Here is a 21725-nt window from a genome sequence, read left to right as displayed (position 1 = left end):
TCCACAGATTTTCAATCAGATTAAGGCCTGGAGACTGTCTAGGCCACTCCAGGACCTTAATGTGCTTCTTCTTGAGCCACTCCTTTGTTGCCTTGGCCGTGTGTTTTGAGTCATTGTCATGGTGGAACACCCATCCACGACCCATTTTCAATGCCCTGGCTGAGGGAAGAAGGTTCTCACCCAAGATTTGATGGTACATTGCCCCGTCCATCGTCCCTTTGATGCTGTGCAGTTGTCCTGTCCCCTTAGCAGAAAAACACCCCCAAAGCAGAATGTTTCCACCACCATGTTTCACAGTTAGGATGGTGTTGTTGGGGTCATAGGCAGCATTCCTCCTCCTCCAAACATGGAGAGTTGAGTTGATGCCAAAGAGCTTGATTTTGGTCTCATCTGACCACAACACTTTCAACCAGTCCTCCTCTGCATCATTCAGATGTTCAGTGGCAAACTTCAGACGGGCCTGGACATGTCTGTTGCTGAATATAAACATGTATTTTATATATATTTTCTTTGTTTATTTACCTTGTCACTATGGGCTTGTACTTCCATGTGACAGGTATTTTATATGTTTTATAATGCCAATTTACCATGTTGCTTTGTCCCTACGTATGGGATTAATACCTATGTATAGGGCGTGACACCCTATTTAGTTAAGATTTATATTTTATTCATTAGATTATTTTATGGGGCTTTTGCACCTATCGGCCCCCCATTTAGGACACCTGTTTATTCAATATTAACCTTTTGAGCCCTTGTCCTGGCCAATTCACATTCTTTGGGAATTTGTTTAATTCTTCTCCCCTTAACATTATTCCACATTGGATGTCCTCTGAGGGGGTTTCCCATACAATATCATCTAATTTGCTATTTTATCATGGCGTACATCACGTCCGATACCGATAATATTGTTCCTGTTAGCGCAGGGTATTCTGCCTTTTGGCATATGACAAAATGGTGCCCGCGCATGCGCAGTTGCGCAACACGGACGCCCGGACTCCACTAGTACGGAGCCGCTGTTTAGATGCCTGCATTCACTTTGGCCCATGGTAAAATGGCATCCGCGCATGCGCACTTGTTAATTGCGGACGCCAGGACCTCGGCAAGATGGCGCCGCATCAGTGCGCATGCGCCAGATACGGTATATACGTTAGAGGAGACGGTCACGGCGGTCCTTGTTCCACCTCTGAAGAAGTGCGTGCGCACGAAACGCGTCAGGTGGACCTAGGACGCCGTTGACACTAAGCCGCCGGTGCCACGAGGAGGCCCGGCGGCCATCTTTAATTCCAAGGGGTCAGTGTGTTCATCCATACCTGTCTATACCCGTTTTACTGTGCACCTATGTTTTTACAATAAAGCCTTATCTACTACACTATGAGCACTTCCCTGTGTCCCCTGTGAGGAGCTTCCTCAACTTTTACAGCCCCAAGGGATCTCCTTGTCATCTTCAGTGAAGGGGGAAGGCTTACTCTGATTGGCATCGCTCTGACTTGCTGGACCACTCTTTCACCACAAGAGGGCGTTGGATGTCTATCCTTTCCGGCTATCTATTTGACCAGATCTGAGTGCAGAAGGGGACTCTACAGGATACATATACACATGCGTATTATTTTACGCTATCTGGTTAGTGTAAATCTTTACCACCTGCACTAGGAAATACGGAGCACATTTCGTTCACTGGACTGTGTCTTATCATCACCTTTCTTTTCAAGCGCTGCATTTTTATATATATGAATTGTGGGACTTTATATGCGTTTTCCTTTATGTTCAGCTGCTGCCACTATTGATGAGCGCTTACTGTATATTTTACCTTATACTTGGGCCTGGACATGTGCTTTCTTGAGCAGAGGGACCTTGCGGGCACTGCAGGATTTCAGTCCTTGTCGGCGTAGTGTGTTACCAATTGTTTTCTTGGTGACTGTGGTCCCAGCTGCCTGGAGATCATTGACAAGATCCTCACGTGTAGTTCTGGGATGATTCCTCACTGTTCTCATGATCATTGACACTCCACGAGGTGAGATCTTGCATGGTGCACCAGACCTAGGGAGACTGACACTTGTTTTGTGTTTCTTCCATTTGTGAATGATTGCACCAACTGTTGTCACCTTCTCACCAAGCTGCTTGGCCATAGTTTGGTAGCCCAGTCCAGCCTTGTGTAGGTCTACCATCTTGCCCCTGACATCCTTGGACAGCTCTTTGGTCTTTGCCATGGTGGAGAGTTTGGAATCTGATGGTTTGATGGCTCCTGTGGACAGGTGTCTTTTATACAGGTAACACAATGAGATTAGCAGCACTCCCTTTAAGAGACTGCTTCTAATCTCAGCTTGTTACCTGTATGAAAGACACCTGGTAGCCAGAAATCCTGCTGAATGATAGGGGATCAAATACTTATTTCCCTCATGAACATGCAGATCAGTCATCATTTGTTAGACGCATTTCTGCTGAATTTGTTGTTGTATTCTGTCTCTGTGTTACAATACACTGAACATTCGATGTTTAGACTGATCGTTTCTTTGTAAGTGGGCAAACATTCAACATCAGCAGGGGAGCAAATACTTATTTCCCTCATGAACATGCAGATCAGTCATCATTTGTTAGACATGCATTTCTGCTGAATTTGTTGTTGCTATTCTGTCTCTCAGTGTTACAATACACCGAACATTCGATTTTTAGACCGATCATTTCTTTGTGAGGGGCAAACATTCAAAATCAGCAGGGGAGCAAATACGCATTTCCTTCACTGTACAAATGTTTCTACCACCTTTTTCTGAGAAGCAGTCGGTGGCAAGGGGTCTCTGAGAGGGTCAACCGGCAGGAGAACAGGCTTGCTCCAATTTATATTGAAACCTGAGTAGAACCCAAAAGTATTAATAAGAGACATCAAACCTATGGATGTAGATGTATCTCCTACAAATAATAATGCATCATTCGCATACAATGCGAATTCTCCTCCATCTCACCTCTCTGGAATCCCACTATCCGAAAATCACTCCGAATAGCCGATTCAGTGCCAAAGCAAACAGTAAAGGAGACAGCGGGCATCCCTGCCCAGTACCTCTCCTTATTGGGGAGGTTCTCCGGCCGCACTGAAGATCTGGTGATGGAATGAATACTGCCCGTCTCCACCTAATAGGGAGCAAACACATTTTAAAAGCGGAGAGTGTCTGGCCAGCTCCGCGCAGGGACCTCGGAGCCATTACTATCATTGGCATGTTGTATGAGTGCTCATTGTCTCCACCATTGAAGATTTCCCGGATAACCATCGAGGGGATTCACAGGGATATCATCATTGGAGTGCATTCCAAACTTTTATGACCCCTTGTGTTATTCTGTAGTGGTCACTGGATTTTTCACCGTTCTGTTCCTGAAGATACACTGATTTATTGGGACTGTGCACTCCCGTGTTGGACTTTTTATTTGCACACTTGTTCATTTATTTATTTACTTATATATACAGGTGAAACTCAAAAAATTAGAATATCGTTCATTTATTTCAGTACCGCAACTTAAAACATGAAACAAATATATGAGACTCATTACATGCAAAGCAAGGGTACTATTCCTCCATGAGACATGAGACCGAACAATGCAGAAGAGCTGAAGGCCGCTATTGAAGCATCCTGGTCTTCCATAACACCTCAGCAGTGCCACAGGCTGATAGCTTCCATGCCACGCCGCATTGAGGCAGTAATTGCTGCAAAAGGGGCCCAAACCAAGTACTGAGTACATATGCATGCTTATACTTGTCAGAGGTGCGATATTGTTCTATGTACAATCCTTGTTTTATTGATTGCATGGAATATTCTCATTTTCTGAGATTGTGGATTTGGGGTTTTCATGAGCTGTAAGCCATAATCATCACAATGATGACAAATCACGGCTTGAACTATCTTGCTTTGCATGTAATGAGTCTATCTCATATATTAGTTTCACCTTTTAAGTTGCTGCACTGAAATAAATGAACTTTTGCACCATATTTAAATTTTTCGAGTTTCACCTGTATTTATGTATTTACTTATATCTAAAATATTTTTTGGTCGCCTATTTTTATTGGGATTTTTAGCACATTGTGTCGGTGTTATTCACATTTGATTGATTCATGCCATATCTATTCATCTCTACTATATATATATTTATTTTAGTTCACCTTACATTTATAATTCTATATTTACGTTTATTCACCATCATATTTGTTCATGGATGGGATTTTTTTGGGCGTATTATTTTCACTGTTTAGGTGGTTGTCGAGTAGCGCAGCATCAGGTTTTCGTATTGTAGGGGAGATAAAGTGTTGTTAATTTTAGGGTGAGCTGTTGGGGCTTGATCTACTAACTTAACCCATGTAATAAATTCCTCTCCTAGGCCAAATATTGATGTCATTTTTATTATATATTCAGAGTGGAATCCTCGGGGATGATAATATTGATGTTAAAAAAGAGTATAAAGAGGAGGATGAGGAGTATGGAGTGATGGAGGAGTTCTCAGAAGGACACAAGGATATGATGGAGCCACCTAATACCAGGAACCCACCAGAGAGATGTCCCCGTCCTCTGTATTCCCGGGATTCCACACAGGAAGATCACACCATCCCTCACCATCATCAGGTAGATGACAATTATTGGTAGTTGTGATTAACACACAGCATGTTTGTTACAATGAATGTTTATTATATATTTAGAGTGGAAACCTTGAGGATTATAATATTGTTGTTAAAGAAGAGTATAAAGAGGAGGATGAGGAGTATGGAGTGATGGAGGAGTTTTCAGAAAGACACAAGGATATGATGGAGACACCTAATACCAGGAACCCACCAGAGAGATGTCCCCGTCCTCTGTATTCCCGGGATTCCACACAGGAAGATCACACCATCCCTCACCATTACAAGGTTGGTGAGACAGAGAATCAGAACATGGATTTGTGGAGATGATGTGTGGATTTTTTTATGTGAGCTTATATTTTACAGATGATATTTTTTCAAATTTTCTTGGTTTAGGGTGAAGATCTGATAGATATAAAAGTTGAAGGTAAATCAGAAGAAGAAGAGGCGTATGTGAGGGATGATCAGCAGTCTATGGAGGAGGATGGAATAACGGGGACATTTATAGAGGAGGACACTCCTACAGAGATCAGCACAGGTGGGTCATGAACACTAAATCCATTCCTCCACCATACTGCTCACTGATTGGTCCAGAGTAGGGCGGGGACTGGGTGATATCAGCCTGTAATCCCCTGGTCACTTTCCTGAGCTGTGTTCCCCGTCCTGTATTCCTGGATTTCTCTCGGATAATCTTCCTTCTCTGTGCTGCAGACACAATTTATGTATCTAGACTGGATTTATGGAGATTCTGGGGTTCAGCTGGCAGCAAAATGTTGATCTTCACCATAGACATTACTAGACCTAGGCACCTGGGGTGTGTGTCTTGGATCTTCTGCTCCATATCCCAAGATATAGTAAGATCTCTGACAGAACAATTCTCCCAGGGTTCCTTGCTCTGTTGTCTGCTGGCTGTGCCGGGTGGAGGGATATGTCTGTATAGTCTCAGACCCAAGTCACTGAGTGCAGTCTCAGGAGATGGGAGGCAGCGGTGTGGGATCTCTGCAAAAAGTAAACATTTAAACTGCCACTGATAGCTGAATACCAATATTATGAGTCCTGACCATTACATTATAATTTTTATATTGTACAGTTGTGCTCAAAAGTTTGCATCCCCTGGCAGAAATTGTGAAATTTTGGCATTGATATTGAAAATATGTCTGATCACACCTTTTATGGAAGGATGATGATCATAGGATAATGATTACGCAGGATTTTTGACAGTTCTTTTCTGCTCCCCATGGCTCAGTATCTAGCCTAGTCAGTGCTTCCAAGTAAGAGCTAACAAACTCAATGACTATTTATACACTGACACTAATTGCAATTTAAAAAGCCACAGATGTGGGAAATTAACCTTTTAAGTGGCATTTTAGCCCGTGTGTGTCACCTTGTGTGTCTGTACCAAGGCCAGACATTCCAGGGGGCGGAGACTTCTGATCCGGGCCATTTGGGTGATTTCTGTTATCATTATGATTTAAAAAGAAGCCAACCAACTATGTGATAATAAATGGCTTCATATGATCATCATCCTTCAATAAAAGAGCATTTTTTGGCATGATCAGTCAGATTTTCAATATCAATGCCACAATTTCACAATTTCTGCCAGGGGATGCAAATTTTTGAGCACAACTGTATATTACGTACTCCTGACCCCTGCACTATATACACTATGACTGCTGCTGGAAGATAGCAATCATCACTGTCCCTCCTATAAAAGACAGTCTGGGGCAGGAAGAGAGTGAAAGTGATTGGTAATGAGAAAGTGATAATGAGGGAGGAGTCAATATCCCAACGATATTGATATTCAGGATCATTCCAGTCTTCATCTTGTTTGTTCTCCCCCCATCCTCACTCTCTGACCTCTGGTGGGGCTCAGCCCCGCTGTTCTTCATGACTAAATCATGGACTAAATAAGGAAGTGCAGTACTTCTTGTGTTGGGAAGATGGCGATGAGTAATAGAGGGGGTGGGGACCCTCGTCCTATAATCCCCTCATCACTGTCCCTCCTATAAAAGACAGTTCTGGTTGTTTCCTCACTCTCTGACTAAGGTCCATGAATAAAGAAATGACCTGGTAGGAGATCAGAGGAGCCATTTCCTAGTTCCCTTGAGGGTGGAATTGTAAGCTCCTCAGAGACCAAGCTGCCTGATGTGGGCGGAGTCCTGGTTTGGGGGAACCAATCAGCTCCTGTCTAGTAATCCTCTTTGTCTTTTAGTCCATGGCCGGGAGATGAGGAAAATCTCCGAGGATTGTCTCACTTTGTCTCCAGACTGGAAAGTAGAAGATGAGAACATCACACAGTATAGTCCAGGAGAAAACCCGGCTCCCTCCAATGTCCATCCGGCACCACCCAGTGTAGATGGACCATCGGATTCCTCGTATCCTGAGGAACCTCAGACTGTGCAGGACCGGGCCGGCCTTCCAACAGGGAAGAGCTTCTCTTGTACTGAGTGTGGGAAGGGTTTCCGTTCTCAATTCAATCTTAATGTGCATAAAAGATCTCACACGGGGGAGAAGCCGTATTCCTGTCCTGTGTGTGGGAAATGTTTTATACAAAAATCACATCTTGTCACACATCAAAGACTTCACACGGGGGAAAAGCCGTACTCCTGTCCTGAGTGTGGGAAATGTTTTTCAGACAAGTCCTTTTATCACAGACATCAAAGACTGCACACAGGTGAGAAGCCGTATTCCTGTCCTGAGTGCGGGAAATGTTTTGTAGTAAAATCAAAACTTGTCACACATCAGAGATCTCACACGGGGGAGAAGCCATATTCCTGTCCTGAGTGCAGGAAATGTTTTTCAGATCAATCCAATCTTTACAGACATCAGAGGTCTCACACAGGTGAAAAGCTGTATTCCTATTCTGAGTGAGGAAAATGTTTTGAACAAAAATCAGATCTTGTCAGACATCAGAGATCTCACACGGGGAGAAGCCACATTCCTGTCCTGAGTGTGGGAAATGTTTTTCATAAACATCCTGTCTTTACAGACAGAGATCTCACACTGAAGACAAGGCACTTTCCTTTTTTTAAAGGAAGTCCAGTCTTTATATACATCAGAGATCTCACACGGGGAGAAGCGGCATTCCTGTTCTGAGTGTGGGAAATGTTTTCTAATAAAATCAGAACTTATCATACATCAGAAATCTCACGCAGAGGAGAAAATGTATTTATTTTCTGAGTGCAAGAAATGTTTGTCACAGATGTCCACTTTCTACAGCCATCAGAGATCTCACATGGGGGAGAAGCCACGTTCCTGTCCTGGGTGCGGGAAATGTTTTTCAGTGAAGTCAAATCTTTCCAGACATCAGAGATCTCACACGGGGGAGAAGCAACTTTCCTGTCCTAAATGAGGGAAATGTTCCTCACTGAAGTCCTGTCTTCCTGTACATCAGGGGTCCCACACAACCCTGGAGGTGTATTAGTGCCTTGAGTGCGGGAAATGTCTTCTAGATGAATGTTGCTGGACATCCCAGCTCTCATGTGGGGAAGAAGCACACCCTGATATACACCTCAGATATACTCCATGGCTGATCATCATGGAAGATATGGAGATCAGAGGTCACCAAAGACATTGATGAAGTGTGGGACCGGGTTGGCCATTAATGGCAGGGGAAGAATAAAAATGGAGTCATCATCTTTCATTGGCTGAGTACATTTTGTAATGTGACCGGCGTTCGCCCAGCCATGATAAATATTGGCCATATTTCATTTCATACACTGATTTCCTTGGCTTTATCTAGTGACCATAATGCAGTATTGCATTATTTTTAATGAATTAGGTATTTCAGGAAAAATACCCCGTTATGGTCAGTAGATGGAGCTGGCAATCATAGGAAATCACTGTGTTATTTAACCCCTTCGCGCCAATATCACACAAAATGCAGCCTCACAGAACTGGGCTTTTTTCTGTGGGACCGCATATTTGCGTAACTGTTTTTGTGCTGGGAGTGTGCAGCACAGCGTGCTCCCAGCACAAACACCGGGGTGTCACTGAGAGACCTGGGACTCCTGATTCCAGGTCACATGATTGCTGTGATAGTATGTGATTGGCTATCACAGTGATCAGTCACTCTATAGCCCACCCCCCTTGTTTTTTTTTTCTTTATGAATGAAGGAGAGAGATACATTGTATCTTTCTAATTCCTGGCCTAGAGAAAAAAAAGTTTGTTAAAGCAGAGTTCCAGCTGGAAAAAAAAAAAGAGCAGCTACAAAAACTGTGCCTGCTGACTTTTAAGATACAGCCGCTTACTTGTCCCAGAATCCAATGGCGTCCTCACCACGGCTGGTTTCACCGGCCATCTTCTCTCCCTGGCACCGGCATCTTCAGTGTTGGCACCTGGCTGTGACAGCTTGTGGCTTCTTAGCCGGGTCCCTACTACGCATGCATGAGAAGCACTGCGCTTTGTGAATGGCCCTGTTGTCTTCTGGGACATGTCGGGTGCCCACTGCACATGTGCAAGAAGCGCTGCGCTTTGTGAATGGCCCCGTTGTCTTCTGGGACCTGTCAGGTGCCCACTGCACATGTGCGAGAAGCGTTGCGCTTTGTGAATGGCCCCGTTGTCTTCTGGGACCTGTTGGATGCCCACTGCACATGTGCGAGAAGCACTGCATATGTGCGAGAAGCGCTGCGGTTTGTGAATGGCCCCGTAGTCTTTTAGGATCTGTCGCATGTCCCAGAATACTACAGGGAGACTTAAAGTGGAACTTCCCCTTTTGGGTTGAGCTCCGCTTTAAAAAGAAAAAAAGATAAATATAGAAAAATAAAAGGAAAAATACCTAGATCAAGGTCCAGTGCCAGGGTAAGTGTTCCCCTTTTGGGTTGAGCTCCGCTTTAAAAAGAAAAAAAGATAAATATAGAAAAATAAAAGGAAAAATACCTAGATCAAGGTCCAGTGCCAGGGTAAGTGTTTGGGTCAAGCTTAGGGTGAAAGGTCAGGGTCAAAGGTTCAGATTTTTTTTTTTAATTAGGTGTCAGTGTGTTTTAGGTAACAAACCCCCCAAAAAACAAAATGCGCACTATTGTTTCTGGGCTGTACTACTGGTACAAACAACAAATAATATACACATATATGGTATCGCTGCGATCGTCAAGAGCTGGAAATTTTTTTTTGGGTTGTTCTTTGGTGGTAGGTTATGGTAGTAACAAGAAACACAAGTTTAAAAAAGTTTAAATATTAATATTTAAATATTAATATTTAAATATTTAAATATTTTTAATATTTTTTTTTACTATTTTGGGCCATTTTCCATTGATAAAAAAAATCAGGAGATATCCATTACCATTTACCATCAAATGAAAGCCCAATTTGTCCTGAAAAAAAGGCGGTATAATTCACCCAGATATACAAAGTAGTTGTGATATGTACAGTTTTTTACTAACACATACAAAATTGTGCTTAGGCGCGGGGGTGGACTTACAACTCATGGGGCCCCCGGGCAATAGGGGATCATGGGGCCCCTGTGTCCTTGCCCAAACTCAAAAAAGGCTATGAAAAAGGTACCAGGGGCATCTCATGGGGCCTCCTACTGACCCCGGGCCCTCGGGCAGTGCCCGAGTTTCCAAATGGTCAGTCCGCCCCTGCTTAGGCATTAAGATTTGTTTTACCCTTAGGCGTGAAGGGGTTAAAATATGGCCAGAATTGTCAGCGCTGGATGAATGCAAGCAACATATGTCCAGCACATTTTCTATCAATAGACCTCTTCATTTCTTTCATCAGGCATGACACCGTACAACTAACTGAAATCACATTCATGCACTCATGTGTACAGAAGACATCGCAGAACACAAGTTATTTAAACCAACCATTGGATTAAAATGAAAAATAGCACATTTGGCCTTTAGATGACACTAAGTATTTTAGCAGTTAGCAGCATCTAGTAACAAATGTGGTATTTTCCATTCTAAATAAATGGAAATCACTCGAGAGCTGTTTTTGCGCACATGAGAAAATGCAGATTTTGGGCCTGAAGATGAGATAAACCCCCAAACATCTATTTTCTAAGAGGCCCTGGAGAATAAAATGGTGGTGATTGTTAAGCTGTTCCTCGTACACAAATTTCCACTTACTGTCTATGTTTATTTCCTCCTTTCCCCCATTTTCTATGTTGGGATCTTTTCTACAATACTTTGTTATAATAATGGAACACGCTGTGTATTGTATTGTACACCAATAATAATGACTCCGCCTCCACACTCCAGACAAGGGATCTTCCTGACCAGTTATTTCTGAAACAAAAAATGGGCGGCAAAGAATTGCTCTAATTGGATTTCTTCCTTTACTATTTTCTGTTTTTTTTTTTTTTTTTTTACGGCAATCTTGTTAAGAGTAAAATAATAATAAAAAAAGGTATTGAATTAAAAAAACATTGTGTGTGCCGTTGCAATTATGAAAATTTTTGGAAACCTAAAACTGTTCTTAGGTGATACTTTAACCATTTCAATACCGTGCAATTTTCCCCCTTCCTGCCCAGGCCAGTTTTCAGGTTTCAGTGTTCTCACACTTTGAATGACAATTGCGCGGTCATACAACATTGTACCCAAACTAAAATTTTATTATTTTCTGCACACAACTAGAGCTTTCTTTTGGTGGTATTTAATCACCGCTGGGGTTTTTATTTTTTGCTAAATTTACAAAAAAAGACTGAAAAGTTTGAAAAAAACACGTTTTTCTTTGTTTCTGTTATAAAAGTTTGCAAATAAATAATTGTTCTTCATAAATTTAGGCCGAGATGTATTCTGCTACATGTCTTTGGTGAAAATAACCCAAATTAGGATGTATTATTTAGTTTGTAGGAAAGTTATAGAGTTCACAAACTATGGTATAGATCTGAATATTGATCAATCCTGAAGTACTGACAGCCAATCTAATTTCTTGAGGTCCAAGAATGTCAGAACAGTACAGATATCCCCCAAATGTCAGAATAGTACAGATATCCCCCAAATGTCAGAACAGTACAGATATCCCCCAAATGTCAGAACAGGACAGATATCCCCCAAATGACCCCTTTTTGCAGAGTAGACAGTCCGACGTACTTCATAAGAGGCATGGCGAGTTTTTTGAAGTTGTATTTTTTTTTGTCATAATTTTTCGGAAAATTAAAAATTAAAAAATGAATTTCACTATTTTTTTTTTTTTTTTTACATACTGTCACCAGTGCAGTACAGCGTCATCATATAACTGGCATAGCGGTGATCAGGGACACTGACTGGTGACAGTATGAAAAAAAATATATATTTTTTTTTTATTTTTTTTTTAAGATTTTTTTTTCATATTTCACTTGGACCAAAGTAGTACAGTGTTACCATAGTAACATTGTACTACTTTGGGGAAGTGATCAGTATTTTTTTTTTTTACACAATTTGCTTATAGCAAAGAATTACTTTGCTATAAGCAAGCATTTTCCTGAATGACATCGATTCATTCAGGGTTTTTTTTTTTTTTTTTTTTTTGTGCTTAGCTGTGATTTGGCCACAGCTAATCACATGACATGTGCATGTGATTAGCTGTGACCATTCACAGCTAGACAGTAGTATACAATGGATGGCATGAATGAAGCCGCCCATTGTATACAACTGTCATGTGACCTGCTGTGATTGGTCACCACAGGTCACATGGTACCGGCAACAGGGGCCGGTACTCAGATCTGTCATCGGCCGTGTCCGAGGTACACGGCTGGTGACAGATCGCGCCTCTCTGCAGGAGCGCAATCTGCGCATGTGCGGGAGGACGCCATATGGCGTCCACCCGGAACGCTGATGACATTAGCCGGCCACCGTTTGGCCATAGGGCGGGCGGCAAATGGCTAAAAGCCACAGCTGGCAGGAGAGAAGACGGGTCCCTGCTGGCAGGGCAGAGGACAGGGGTGACGGCTGGCAGGAGAGAGGACAGGGGTCACTACTGGCAGGAGAGAGGACAGGGGTCACTACTGGCAGGAGAGAGGACAGGGGTCACTGTTGGCAGGAGAGAGGACATGGGTCACCGCTGGCAGGATAGAGAATAGGGGTCACTGCTGGCAAGAGAGAGAACAGGGGTTACAAATGGCAGGAGAGAGGACAGGGGTCACCACTGACAGGAGAGTGCACAGGGGTCACTGCTGGCAGTTGTAAGAAAAGGGGTCACGAGTGGTAGGTCAGAAGTCACCACTAGTATGAGAGAGGATAGGTGTCACCATTGCCAGGGGAGAGCACAGAGGTCACCACTGGAAGAGTAGGGAACAGGTCACCACTGGCAAGAGAGAGGACAGGGGTCACTGCTGGCAGGAGAGAGGACAGGGGTCACTACTAGTAAAAGGGAGAACAGGGGTCACCACTGGCAGGACAGGGGTCACTGCTGGCAAGAGAAAGGAAAGGGGTCACCTCTGGCAGGAGAGAGGATGAGGTCACAGCTGGGGGGACGGGTCAACACTAGTAGGGCAAAAAACGAGTCACCACTGGCAGAAGGAAGGACAGGCGTCACCACTGGCAGGGCAGAGGACAGGGGTCACTGCTGGTAGGAGAGAGGACAGGGTGACCATTGACAGGGCAGAAGACAAGGGTTATTGCTGGCAGGGCAGACAACAGTGGCTACTAGTGGCAGAGCAGAGAACAGGGGTCACTACTGGCAAGAGGGAGAAGAGGGGTAACTTTTGGCAAGAGGGAGGACAGGGGACACCACTGACAGGAGAGAGGACAAGGTCACTGATGGCAGGAGAGAGGATAGGGGTTACTGCTGGCAGGGTTAAGAACAGGGGTAACCACTGGTAGGACAGAAGTCACCACTGACAAGAGAGAGGACAGGTGTCACCATTGGCAGGGGAGAGCACAGAGGTCACTGCTGGAAGAGTAAGGAAGAGGGGTCACCACTGGCAGGACAGAGGTCACCACTGGCAAGAGAGAGGATAGAGGTCACTGCTGGCAGGAGAGACGACAGAGGTCAGAGGGAAGACAAGGATCACCACTGGCAGCGGAGAGGACAGAGGTCACTGCTGACAGAGCAGAGAACAGGCGTTACTGCTGGCAAGAGAGAGGAAAGGGGTCACCTCTGGCAAGAGAGTGGATGAGGTCACAGGCAGAGGACAGGGATCTACACTGGAAGGACAGAGGACAGGAGTCACCACTGGCAGAATAGCGGACAAGGGTCATCACTGGCAGGACAGAGGACAGGGGTCACTGCTGACAAGGCAGAGGATAGGGGGTCACTGCTTTCAGAAGTGAAGACAGGGGTCACTGTTGGCAGGACAGAGGACAGGGGTCACTGCTGGCAAGGGCAGAGGATATTGGTCACTGATGGCAGGACAGAGGATGGGGAACACTACTAGCAGGAGAGAGAAAAGGGGTCACTTAACAGGGTAGAGGACAGGAGTAACTGCTGGCAGAAGAGAGGAAAGGGGTCACTGCTGGCAAGGCAGAGGACAGGGAGCATTGCTGGCAGGGCAGAGGACAGGGGTCACTGTTCAAAGAGCAGAGGACACGAGTCATCCCTGGAAGGGCGCTCATTATTATTATTATACAGGATATATATAGTGCCAACAGTTTGCTCAGGAGACAATACAGTTCAATGCAAGAGGGTTAGGAGGGCCCTGCTCCTTGGAGCTTACAATCTAAGAGGGAGGGGCTAGTGGTACAAAAGGTAATAACTGTGGGGGATGGACTGGTAGGAGGAGTAGAAGATTCCATTATTAGCTGAGGGCAGGATAGGCTTCCCTGAAGAGAGAGCCTAAAAGAGAGCAGAGTAGGCGATAGTCTGATAGATTGGGGTAGAGATTTCTAGAGGATGGGGGAATCTCTGGAGAAGTCCTGGAGATGAGCATGGGAGGAGGAGACAAGGGAGCTAGAGAGCAGGAGGTCATGCAAGGAGCAGAGAGGATTGTTTGGGTGATATTTAGAGACAAGATCGGTGATATAATTTGGGGGCAGAATTATAAATGGTTTTATATGTTATTGTTAATGTTTTGAATTTTATCCGTTGGGCAATGGGAAGCCAGTGGAGGGATTGGCAGAGAGGGGTGGAGGACACTGAATGGAGGCCAGTGGAGGGATTGGCAGAGAGGGGTGGAGGACACTGAGTGGAGGCCAGTGGAGGGATTGTAAGAGAGGGATGGAGGGCACTGAGTGAAGGCCAGTGGAGGGATTGGCAGAGAGGGGTGGAGGACACTGAGTGGAGGTCAGTGGAGGGATTGTAAGAGAGGGATGGAGGGCACTGAGTGAAGGTCAGTGGAGGGATTGGCAGAGAGGGGTGGAGGACACTGAATGGAGGCCAGTGGAGGGATTGGCAGAGAGGGGTGGAGGACACTGAATGGAGGCCAGTGGAGGGATTGGCAGAGAGGGGTGGAGGACACTGAATGGAGGCCAGCGGAGGGATTGGCAGAGAGGGGTGGAGGGATTGGCAGAGAGGGGTGGCAGATACAGAAAGGTTAGTAAGGTGGATGAGTCTGGCAGCAGCATTCAATGGTAGACTGAAGAGGGGATAGCCTGCAATTAGGTTGGCCAATGAGGATGGACTTACAATAGTCAAGGCGAGAGAAAACAAGGGAGTGAATAAGTTTCTTAATAGTTTCAGAGGTTAGGAACGGGCGTATCTTTGGAGATGTTGCGGAGGTGAAGTCTACAAGATTTGGACAGTGATTGGATCTGGGGCTGAAAGGACAGATCGGAGTCTAGGATTACACCTAGTACCCTGGCATGAGGGGAGGGACTGATGGTTGTATTATTGATCTTGATGGAGAAGTCAGGGGAGGGGGCACAGGCTGGAGGGAATATTAGGAGCTCTGTTTTGGAAAGATTGAGTTTGAGGAAGTGGAGTGACATCCATGCCGATATGTCGCTTAGTAGGTTAGTATGTGAGAGGAGACTGGAGGGGTGAGGTGAGGAGTAGAAAGACATATTTGTGTGTCATCAGCATAGAGATGGTACTTAAAGCCATGGGAGTTTATCAAGTGACCAAGGAAGGAGGTGTAGATGGAGAAGAGAAGGGGTCCAAGGACAGAACCTTGAGGGACCCCTACAGAAAGTGGGAGTGGAGAGGAGGAGCCAGAGTTATAGGTAACACTGAAGGAGTGCTGTGATAGGCAGGAGGAAAACCAGGAGAGAGCAGAGTCTCAGAGACCAAGAGTGGAGTTTTTTGAGGAGCAGAGAATGGTCAACAGTATCAAAAGCCACGGAGAGGTCAAGTAGTAAGAGTACGGAGTAGTGACCATTGGTTTTAGCAGTTAGTAGATCATTAGTGAGTTTTAGTAGGGCAGTTTCAGTGGAGTGTAGTGAGCAAAAGCCTGATTGTAAAGGGTCAAGAAGGTTTTCAGTGAGATTGGAACTCAGGCGATTGTAGACTAAGCGTTCTAAGAGTTTAGAGGTAAACAGGAGCAGGGAGATGGGTCTTAAGTTGTTCAGGTTGTTGGGGTCCAGGGAGGGCTTTTTAAGTATGGCAGTGATGTGTGCATGCTTTAGAGGGGAGGGGAAGGCACCGTTAGAGAAGGAGAGATTGAGGATGTGAGTGAGGGAGCATTGGATAGAAGAGGGTGACCTCTGAGAAAACCTTAGTGACCTCTTCGGTAGTAGCGAGGTCAAAAGAGGAAAGTGTTGAGGGAGGTTTAGTATAAGGTATGCTAAGCGGGATGGATGTCTGTGCAGTGGAGATGCCCCTATGAATTGCATCAATCTTGTTTTTGAAATGATTTGTAATCTCATAAGCAGTGAGTGAGGTACTGGGTGGAGGTGGAGAAAGTAGAGAGTTAAAAGTGGAGAAGAGACAAAGAGGACTGGATGACAAGCTATTGATGAGAGTGACAAAGTAGGCATGTTTGGCAGCATGGAGGGAGGAATTGTAGGTTAAACTCCCTGAAGATATTCCTGAGCTACACTCAGGGTTAATTTTCAGTACCAAAAGCGGTAACCCCGAGATACACTTGGGATTACACTGCAGCATTACTCTGGGATTCCCTCTTGCACTTACCTTGTCCTTTGCTCCCACGATGTCCCCCCCGCAGCATCCCCGTCCATCTCCGGTCGATAGCGGCATCTGTCAGGATGTACGGGGACATGCTAGCGTCGAGACGTACGGGGGCCGAAACCGGCGGGAAATTTAAAAATGTTAAAAAGTGACATTCACTAAATACACTAAAATCACATAGTATAACATTCCTGTATCAAACCATTTCACATACATTTTGTCCCGAGTGCTTTGTCCGGCGCCCTGCCTGCATTTTTAATGTTCTTTCTGCCTGGAAACTGAGAAACGTCCATGGCGTCCAAAAAGCGTCCCTTTAGGTCAAAAGTGGTTTTAGACCGGCTAGAGAACAGCGATAGTAAATCAGAACCACTTGCAGAATTGAGTGATAATGATTCATGGGGGAAATTCGTCATCAGACACTGAAAACGATTCTGCGACTTTGCTCAGCGATGTGCGAACTTGGCGCTCTATTTCACATTTCAGTGTTTTTGGTTTGATTATATTATTGAATTAAATTTATTATTATTATTTTTTATGATTATTTATTAAATTATCATTTATGATTTCGTGTTTTAAATTTTATCATACCCGGGATGTTTACTAGACTCTTGTTCGGACAGATTTCAGTGAGTTATTCCTAAAAATTACAGGCCTACAATAAAAAAACAACATATTTCCATGCAAAAAAATGTACCGCTTTGAGCAGAGAAATATTGACATAATCATACCGCTAGGGAGGTTAACAGTATCATATCAAACTTTACATTTATGGAAATTATATCATAGGTCCTCATGCACAGTTGATGTTTTTACAGCGGCTGTTTTTGGCTTTTGATGTTTTTTTTCTACAGCCAGTAAACCCCCAGCATGTTATTCTATGTGTCCATACCCACAGACTAGAATCAACCTTTTTTGGATGGAGAAAAAACAAGGACTAGTGGGTTTCTAGAGGAGTTTTTTAGCTGTAAAAAACACGAAACGCGTCGAGATGGATGACGTTGCTGGATCCTCCTTATTGTGCTCAGAATTCTGTCCCACGGTGATTGTTGTCCAGGAATTGTCCATTGATGGACTTTGTGAGAGATTTCATGGCCTTGTACACCTGCTGGGAGGGTTTTATGATTTCTACGCTGATTGGGAAGAAAACATTGGAAGATCTTTATTGATATGTTTTTCTGGAGTTCCTCTTTATAAAGTCCCATGAGTCCCATTGTGTCTGTATGAGAGATTTCATCTAGGGTAAGGAATGACCTACACCCCATCCATGCACACTTACCTCTCCGGATCTGCTAAGGAATGGACATGCACTTTCACCAGGTGAATGGTTCTACGCATTCTTTATGAATAGACCCCCAAATGTCAGGAGACGTTTATATAAAGATGAGATGTTGGGATCTTTCCTACAATACTTTGTTATAATAATGGAACACGTTGTGTATTGTATTGTACACCAATAATAATGACTCCGCCCCCACATTCCAGACAAGGGATCTTCCTGACCAATTGGATTTCTACCTTTACTATTTCCTGATTTTTATAAATGCAATCTTGTTAAAAGTAAAATTATAATAAAACATTTAGTGAACGATTGATGGTGCAGGTGCAATGATCAGAAACTTGAATACGTATACATAGCTCATAGGTGACGCTTTAAAAGCCTTCATAAATTGAATAATGGCCCAGCTGGTGTGGCAGTTGCAAGCATCCATGGCGTCCTCAGGCACCAGTGACAGTGGGCCCTATATAGAAGCTGTGGAAATGTCTGGTCTATATATGATGACCAGTTTCTGGCTAACAGGGGGCCAGAACAATAAAAGTTTGGTTTGAACTGTTGCTCATCCCTACTCTCCAACAACGGAACCCAGAGCTCATCCTAGGTGGCCAATGTAGTGGTCCCTTAAGATGGTATCCAATGGGAGAAGGACCCCTACTATCAGTGGACAGTGCACTGGTCCCTTACGTTGGTGACCAATGGGAGAACGACCCCTTTATATCAGTGGTCAGTGTAGTGGTCCCTTACAATGGTGACCAATAAGAGAACGACCCCCTTATATCAGTGGTCAGTGTAGTGGACCCTTACATTGGTGATCAATGGAAGAAGGACCCCCTTATATCAGTGGTCAGTGTAATGGTCCCTTACATTGGTGACCAATGGGAGAAGGATCCCCTTATATCAGTGGTCAGTGTAGTGGTCCCTTACATTGGTGACCAATGGGAGAAGGATCCCCTTATATCAGTGGTCAGTGTAGTGGTCACTTACATTGGTGACCAATGGAAGAAGGACCCCCTTATATCAGTGGTCAGTGTAATGGTCCCTTACATTGGTGACCAATGGGAGAAGGATCCCCTTATATCAGTGGTCAGTGTAGTGGTCCCTTACATTGGTGACCAATGGGAGAAGGACCCCTTATATCAGTGGTCAGTGTAGTGGTCCCTTACATTGGTGACCAATGGGAGAAGGATCCCCTTATATCAGTGGTCAGTGTAGTGGTCCCTTACATTGGTGACCAATGGGAGAAGGACAACATTATACCAGTAGTCTGTGTAGTGGCCAGTGGGAGAAGAACCCCCTTATATCAGTAGTAAGTGTATATTACATAGTTACATAGTTAGTCTGGCTGAAAAAAGACAACAGTCCATCCAGTTCAAACATACTTAAAAAAAAAAAAGTTATAATCCTACACCCACAGTTTATTCAGAGGAAGGCAAAAAACCCAGCAAAGCATGATCCAATTTGCTCCTGCAGGGGAACAAAATTCCTTCCTGATCCCCCGAGAGGCAATCGGATATTCCCTGGATCAACTTTACCTATAAATATTACTATCCAGTTATATTCTGTGTATCCAAGAAAGAATCCAGGACTTTCCTACAGCAATCCACTGAGCTGGCCACAACCAACTCTTGAGGGAGTCTATTCCACATTCTCGCAGCTCTTACTGTGAAGAAACCTTTCCGTGTTTGGAGATTACATTTCTTTTACTCCAGACGTAAAAAGCGCCCCCTTGTCCTCTGTGATGACCTCAGGGTGAGTAACTCTACACCGAGTTCACTATATGACCCACTGATATATTATACATGGAGATCATATCCCTCCCTTATGTATTATACATGGAGATCATATCCCCCCTTATGTATTATACATGGAGATCATATCCCCCCTTATGTATTATACATGGAGATCATATCCCTCCCTTATGTATTATACATGGAGACCATATCCCCCCTTATGTATTATACATGGAGATCATATCCCCCTTATGTATTATACATGGAGATCACATCCCCCCTTATGTATTATACATGGAGATCATATCCCCCCTTATGTATTATACATGGAGATCATATCCCCCTTATGTATTATACATGGAGATCATATCCCCCTTATGTATTATACATGGAGATCATATCCCCCCCTTATGTATTATACATGGAGATCATATCCCCCCTTATGTATTATACATGGAGATCATATCCCCCTTATGTATTATACATGGAGATCATATCCCCCTTATGTATTATACATGGGGATCATATCCCCCCTTATGTATTATACATGGAGATCATATCCCCCCTTAATCTCCTCTTATCAGTAGAGAATACATTCAGTTCCTCTAATCTTTCCTCATAGCTGATCTCCTTCATGCCTCTTATCAGTTTGGTTGTCCTTCTCTGTACTTTCTCCAGTTCCCCAATGTTCTTTATGTGAATTGGAGCCCAAAACTGAACTGCATATTCCAGATGAGGTCTTACTAATGATTTGTACCGGGGGGGGGGGGGGTGATATCTCTCTGGAGTCTATACTTCTCCTGCCATTATTAAGCTTATGATCTATCAGAACTCTCAGATCCTTCTCCACCATTGACCCCCCCAGATCCTTCTCCATCATTGACCCCCCAGATCCTTCTCCACCATTGACCCCCCCAGTTGTACCCCCCTAGTATGTATGATGCATGCATATTCTTAGCCCCCAAGTGCAGAACCTTACATTTATCACCATTAGCCCTCATTGGCCCCATAGTCCCCCAATTACACAGAGCATTGAGGTCGGCTTGTAAGTTGGAGACATCCTGTAAGGACGTTATTCCCCGACACAGCTTGGTGTCATCTGCAAACACTGACATGGGATTTATAATCTCACACCCCATATTGTTTATAAATATATTAAAAATAAGGGTCCCAACTGAACGTTGGGGTACCCCACTAATAACACTGAACCTTGGGGTACACCACTGACACCCCTAGACCATTCAGAGGAAGAACCATTAACCACTACTCTCTGAATACGATCTTTCAGCCAGTTTTCTATCCATTTACATTCGGATTTTTCCAGCCCATAGACTTTACCTTACACATTATCCGTGTGTGGGAGCTGTGTCAAATGCTTTTGCAAAATCCAAGTATACCACATCCACCACCACCCCTCTGTCCAAGTATACAATGTTCACCACCACCCCTCTTTCCAAGTATACCACGTCCACCACCACCCCTCTGCCCAAGTATATCACATCCACAGCCACCCCTCTGTCCAAGTATACCACATCCACCACCACCCCTCTGTCCAAGTATACCACATCCACCACCACCCCTCTGTCCAAATATACCACGTCCACCACCACCCCTCTGTCCAAGTATACCACGTCCACCGCCACCCCTCTGTCCAAGTATACCACGTCCACCGCCACCCCTCTGCCCAAGTATATCACATCCACAGCCACCCCTCTGTCCAAGTATACCACATCCACCACCACCCCTCTGTCCAAGTATACCACGTCCACCGCCACCCCTCTGTCCAAGTATACCACATCCACAGCCACCCCTCTGTCCAAGTATACCACATCCACCACCACCCCTCTGTCCAAGTATACCACGTCCACCGCCACCCCTCTGTCCAAGTGTACCACATCCACAGCCACCCCTCTGTCCAAGTATGCCACGTCCACAGCCACCCCTCTGTCCAAGGTTTTGCTCACCCCCTCATAAAAAGAAATCAGATTTGTGTGACTTCTGTCTTTCATGAATCCATGCTGTCTGTGGCTTACAATATTTGTTTCCAGCAAGAACTCCTCTATGTGGTCTTTTATTAAACTCTCCAGTATCTTCCCAACTATAGAAGTTCCACTAACAGGTCTATAACTTGGGAAAGATTTTAATCACTATGGAAGAGAGGAAGTGATGTCATCTACAAACAGGAAGTTCTGGGTGAGA

General features: G+C 44.4%; 1 protein-coding gene and 1 pseudogene across 1 annotated transcript; both read left to right on the top strand.

Moving 5' to 3' along the window:
- The first annotated feature begins 4321 nt into the window (after positions 1–4321).
- LOC149460817 (uncharacterized) lies at positions 4322–5661 on the top strand. The gene is made up of 3 exons (XM_089679310.1): positions 4322–4601; positions 4676–4882; positions 4991–5661. Exons 1-3 carry the CDS (start codon positions 4371–4373, stop codon positions 5141–5143), a joined length of 591 nt encoding a protein of 196 aa, XP_089535436.1. The 5' UTR covers positions 4322–4370; the 3' UTR covers positions 5144–5661.
- Positions 5662–6697: 1036 nt separating this feature from the next.
- Positions 6698–8235, top strand: LOC149460816 (uncharacterized; annotated as a pseudogene).
- The last annotated feature ends 13490 nt before the right edge of the window (positions 8236–21725 follow it).

The sequence above is a fragment of the Staurois parvus genome, unplaced genomic scaffold (genome assembly GCF_062004578.1).
Source record: "Staurois parvus isolate SC_StPar_1 unplaced genomic scaffold, SC_StPar_1.0 ptg000221l, whole genome shotgun sequence".
Lineage (NCBI taxonomy): Eukaryota > Metazoa > Chordata > Amphibia > Anura > Ranidae > Staurois > Staurois parvus.
Note: the sequence above shows the minus strand (reverse complement) of the source record. Positions and strands in the feature narration are given on the sequence as shown.

Bases quoted from the DNA above. Each gene is read 5' to 3' on its own strand.
- LOC149460817 (XM_089679310.1), top strand. From the start codon at position 4,371: ATGTCATTTTTATTATATATTCAGAGTGGAATCCTCGGGGATGATAAT. The intron at 4,602-4,675 runs GTAGATGACAAT...TTATATATTTAG, and splicing joins CCATCCCTCACCATCATCAG to AGTGGAAACCTTGAGGATTA. The intron at 4,883-4,990 runs GTTGGTGAGACA...TTCTTGGTTTAG, and splicing joins CCATCCCTCACCATTACAAG to GGTGAAGATCTGATAGATAT.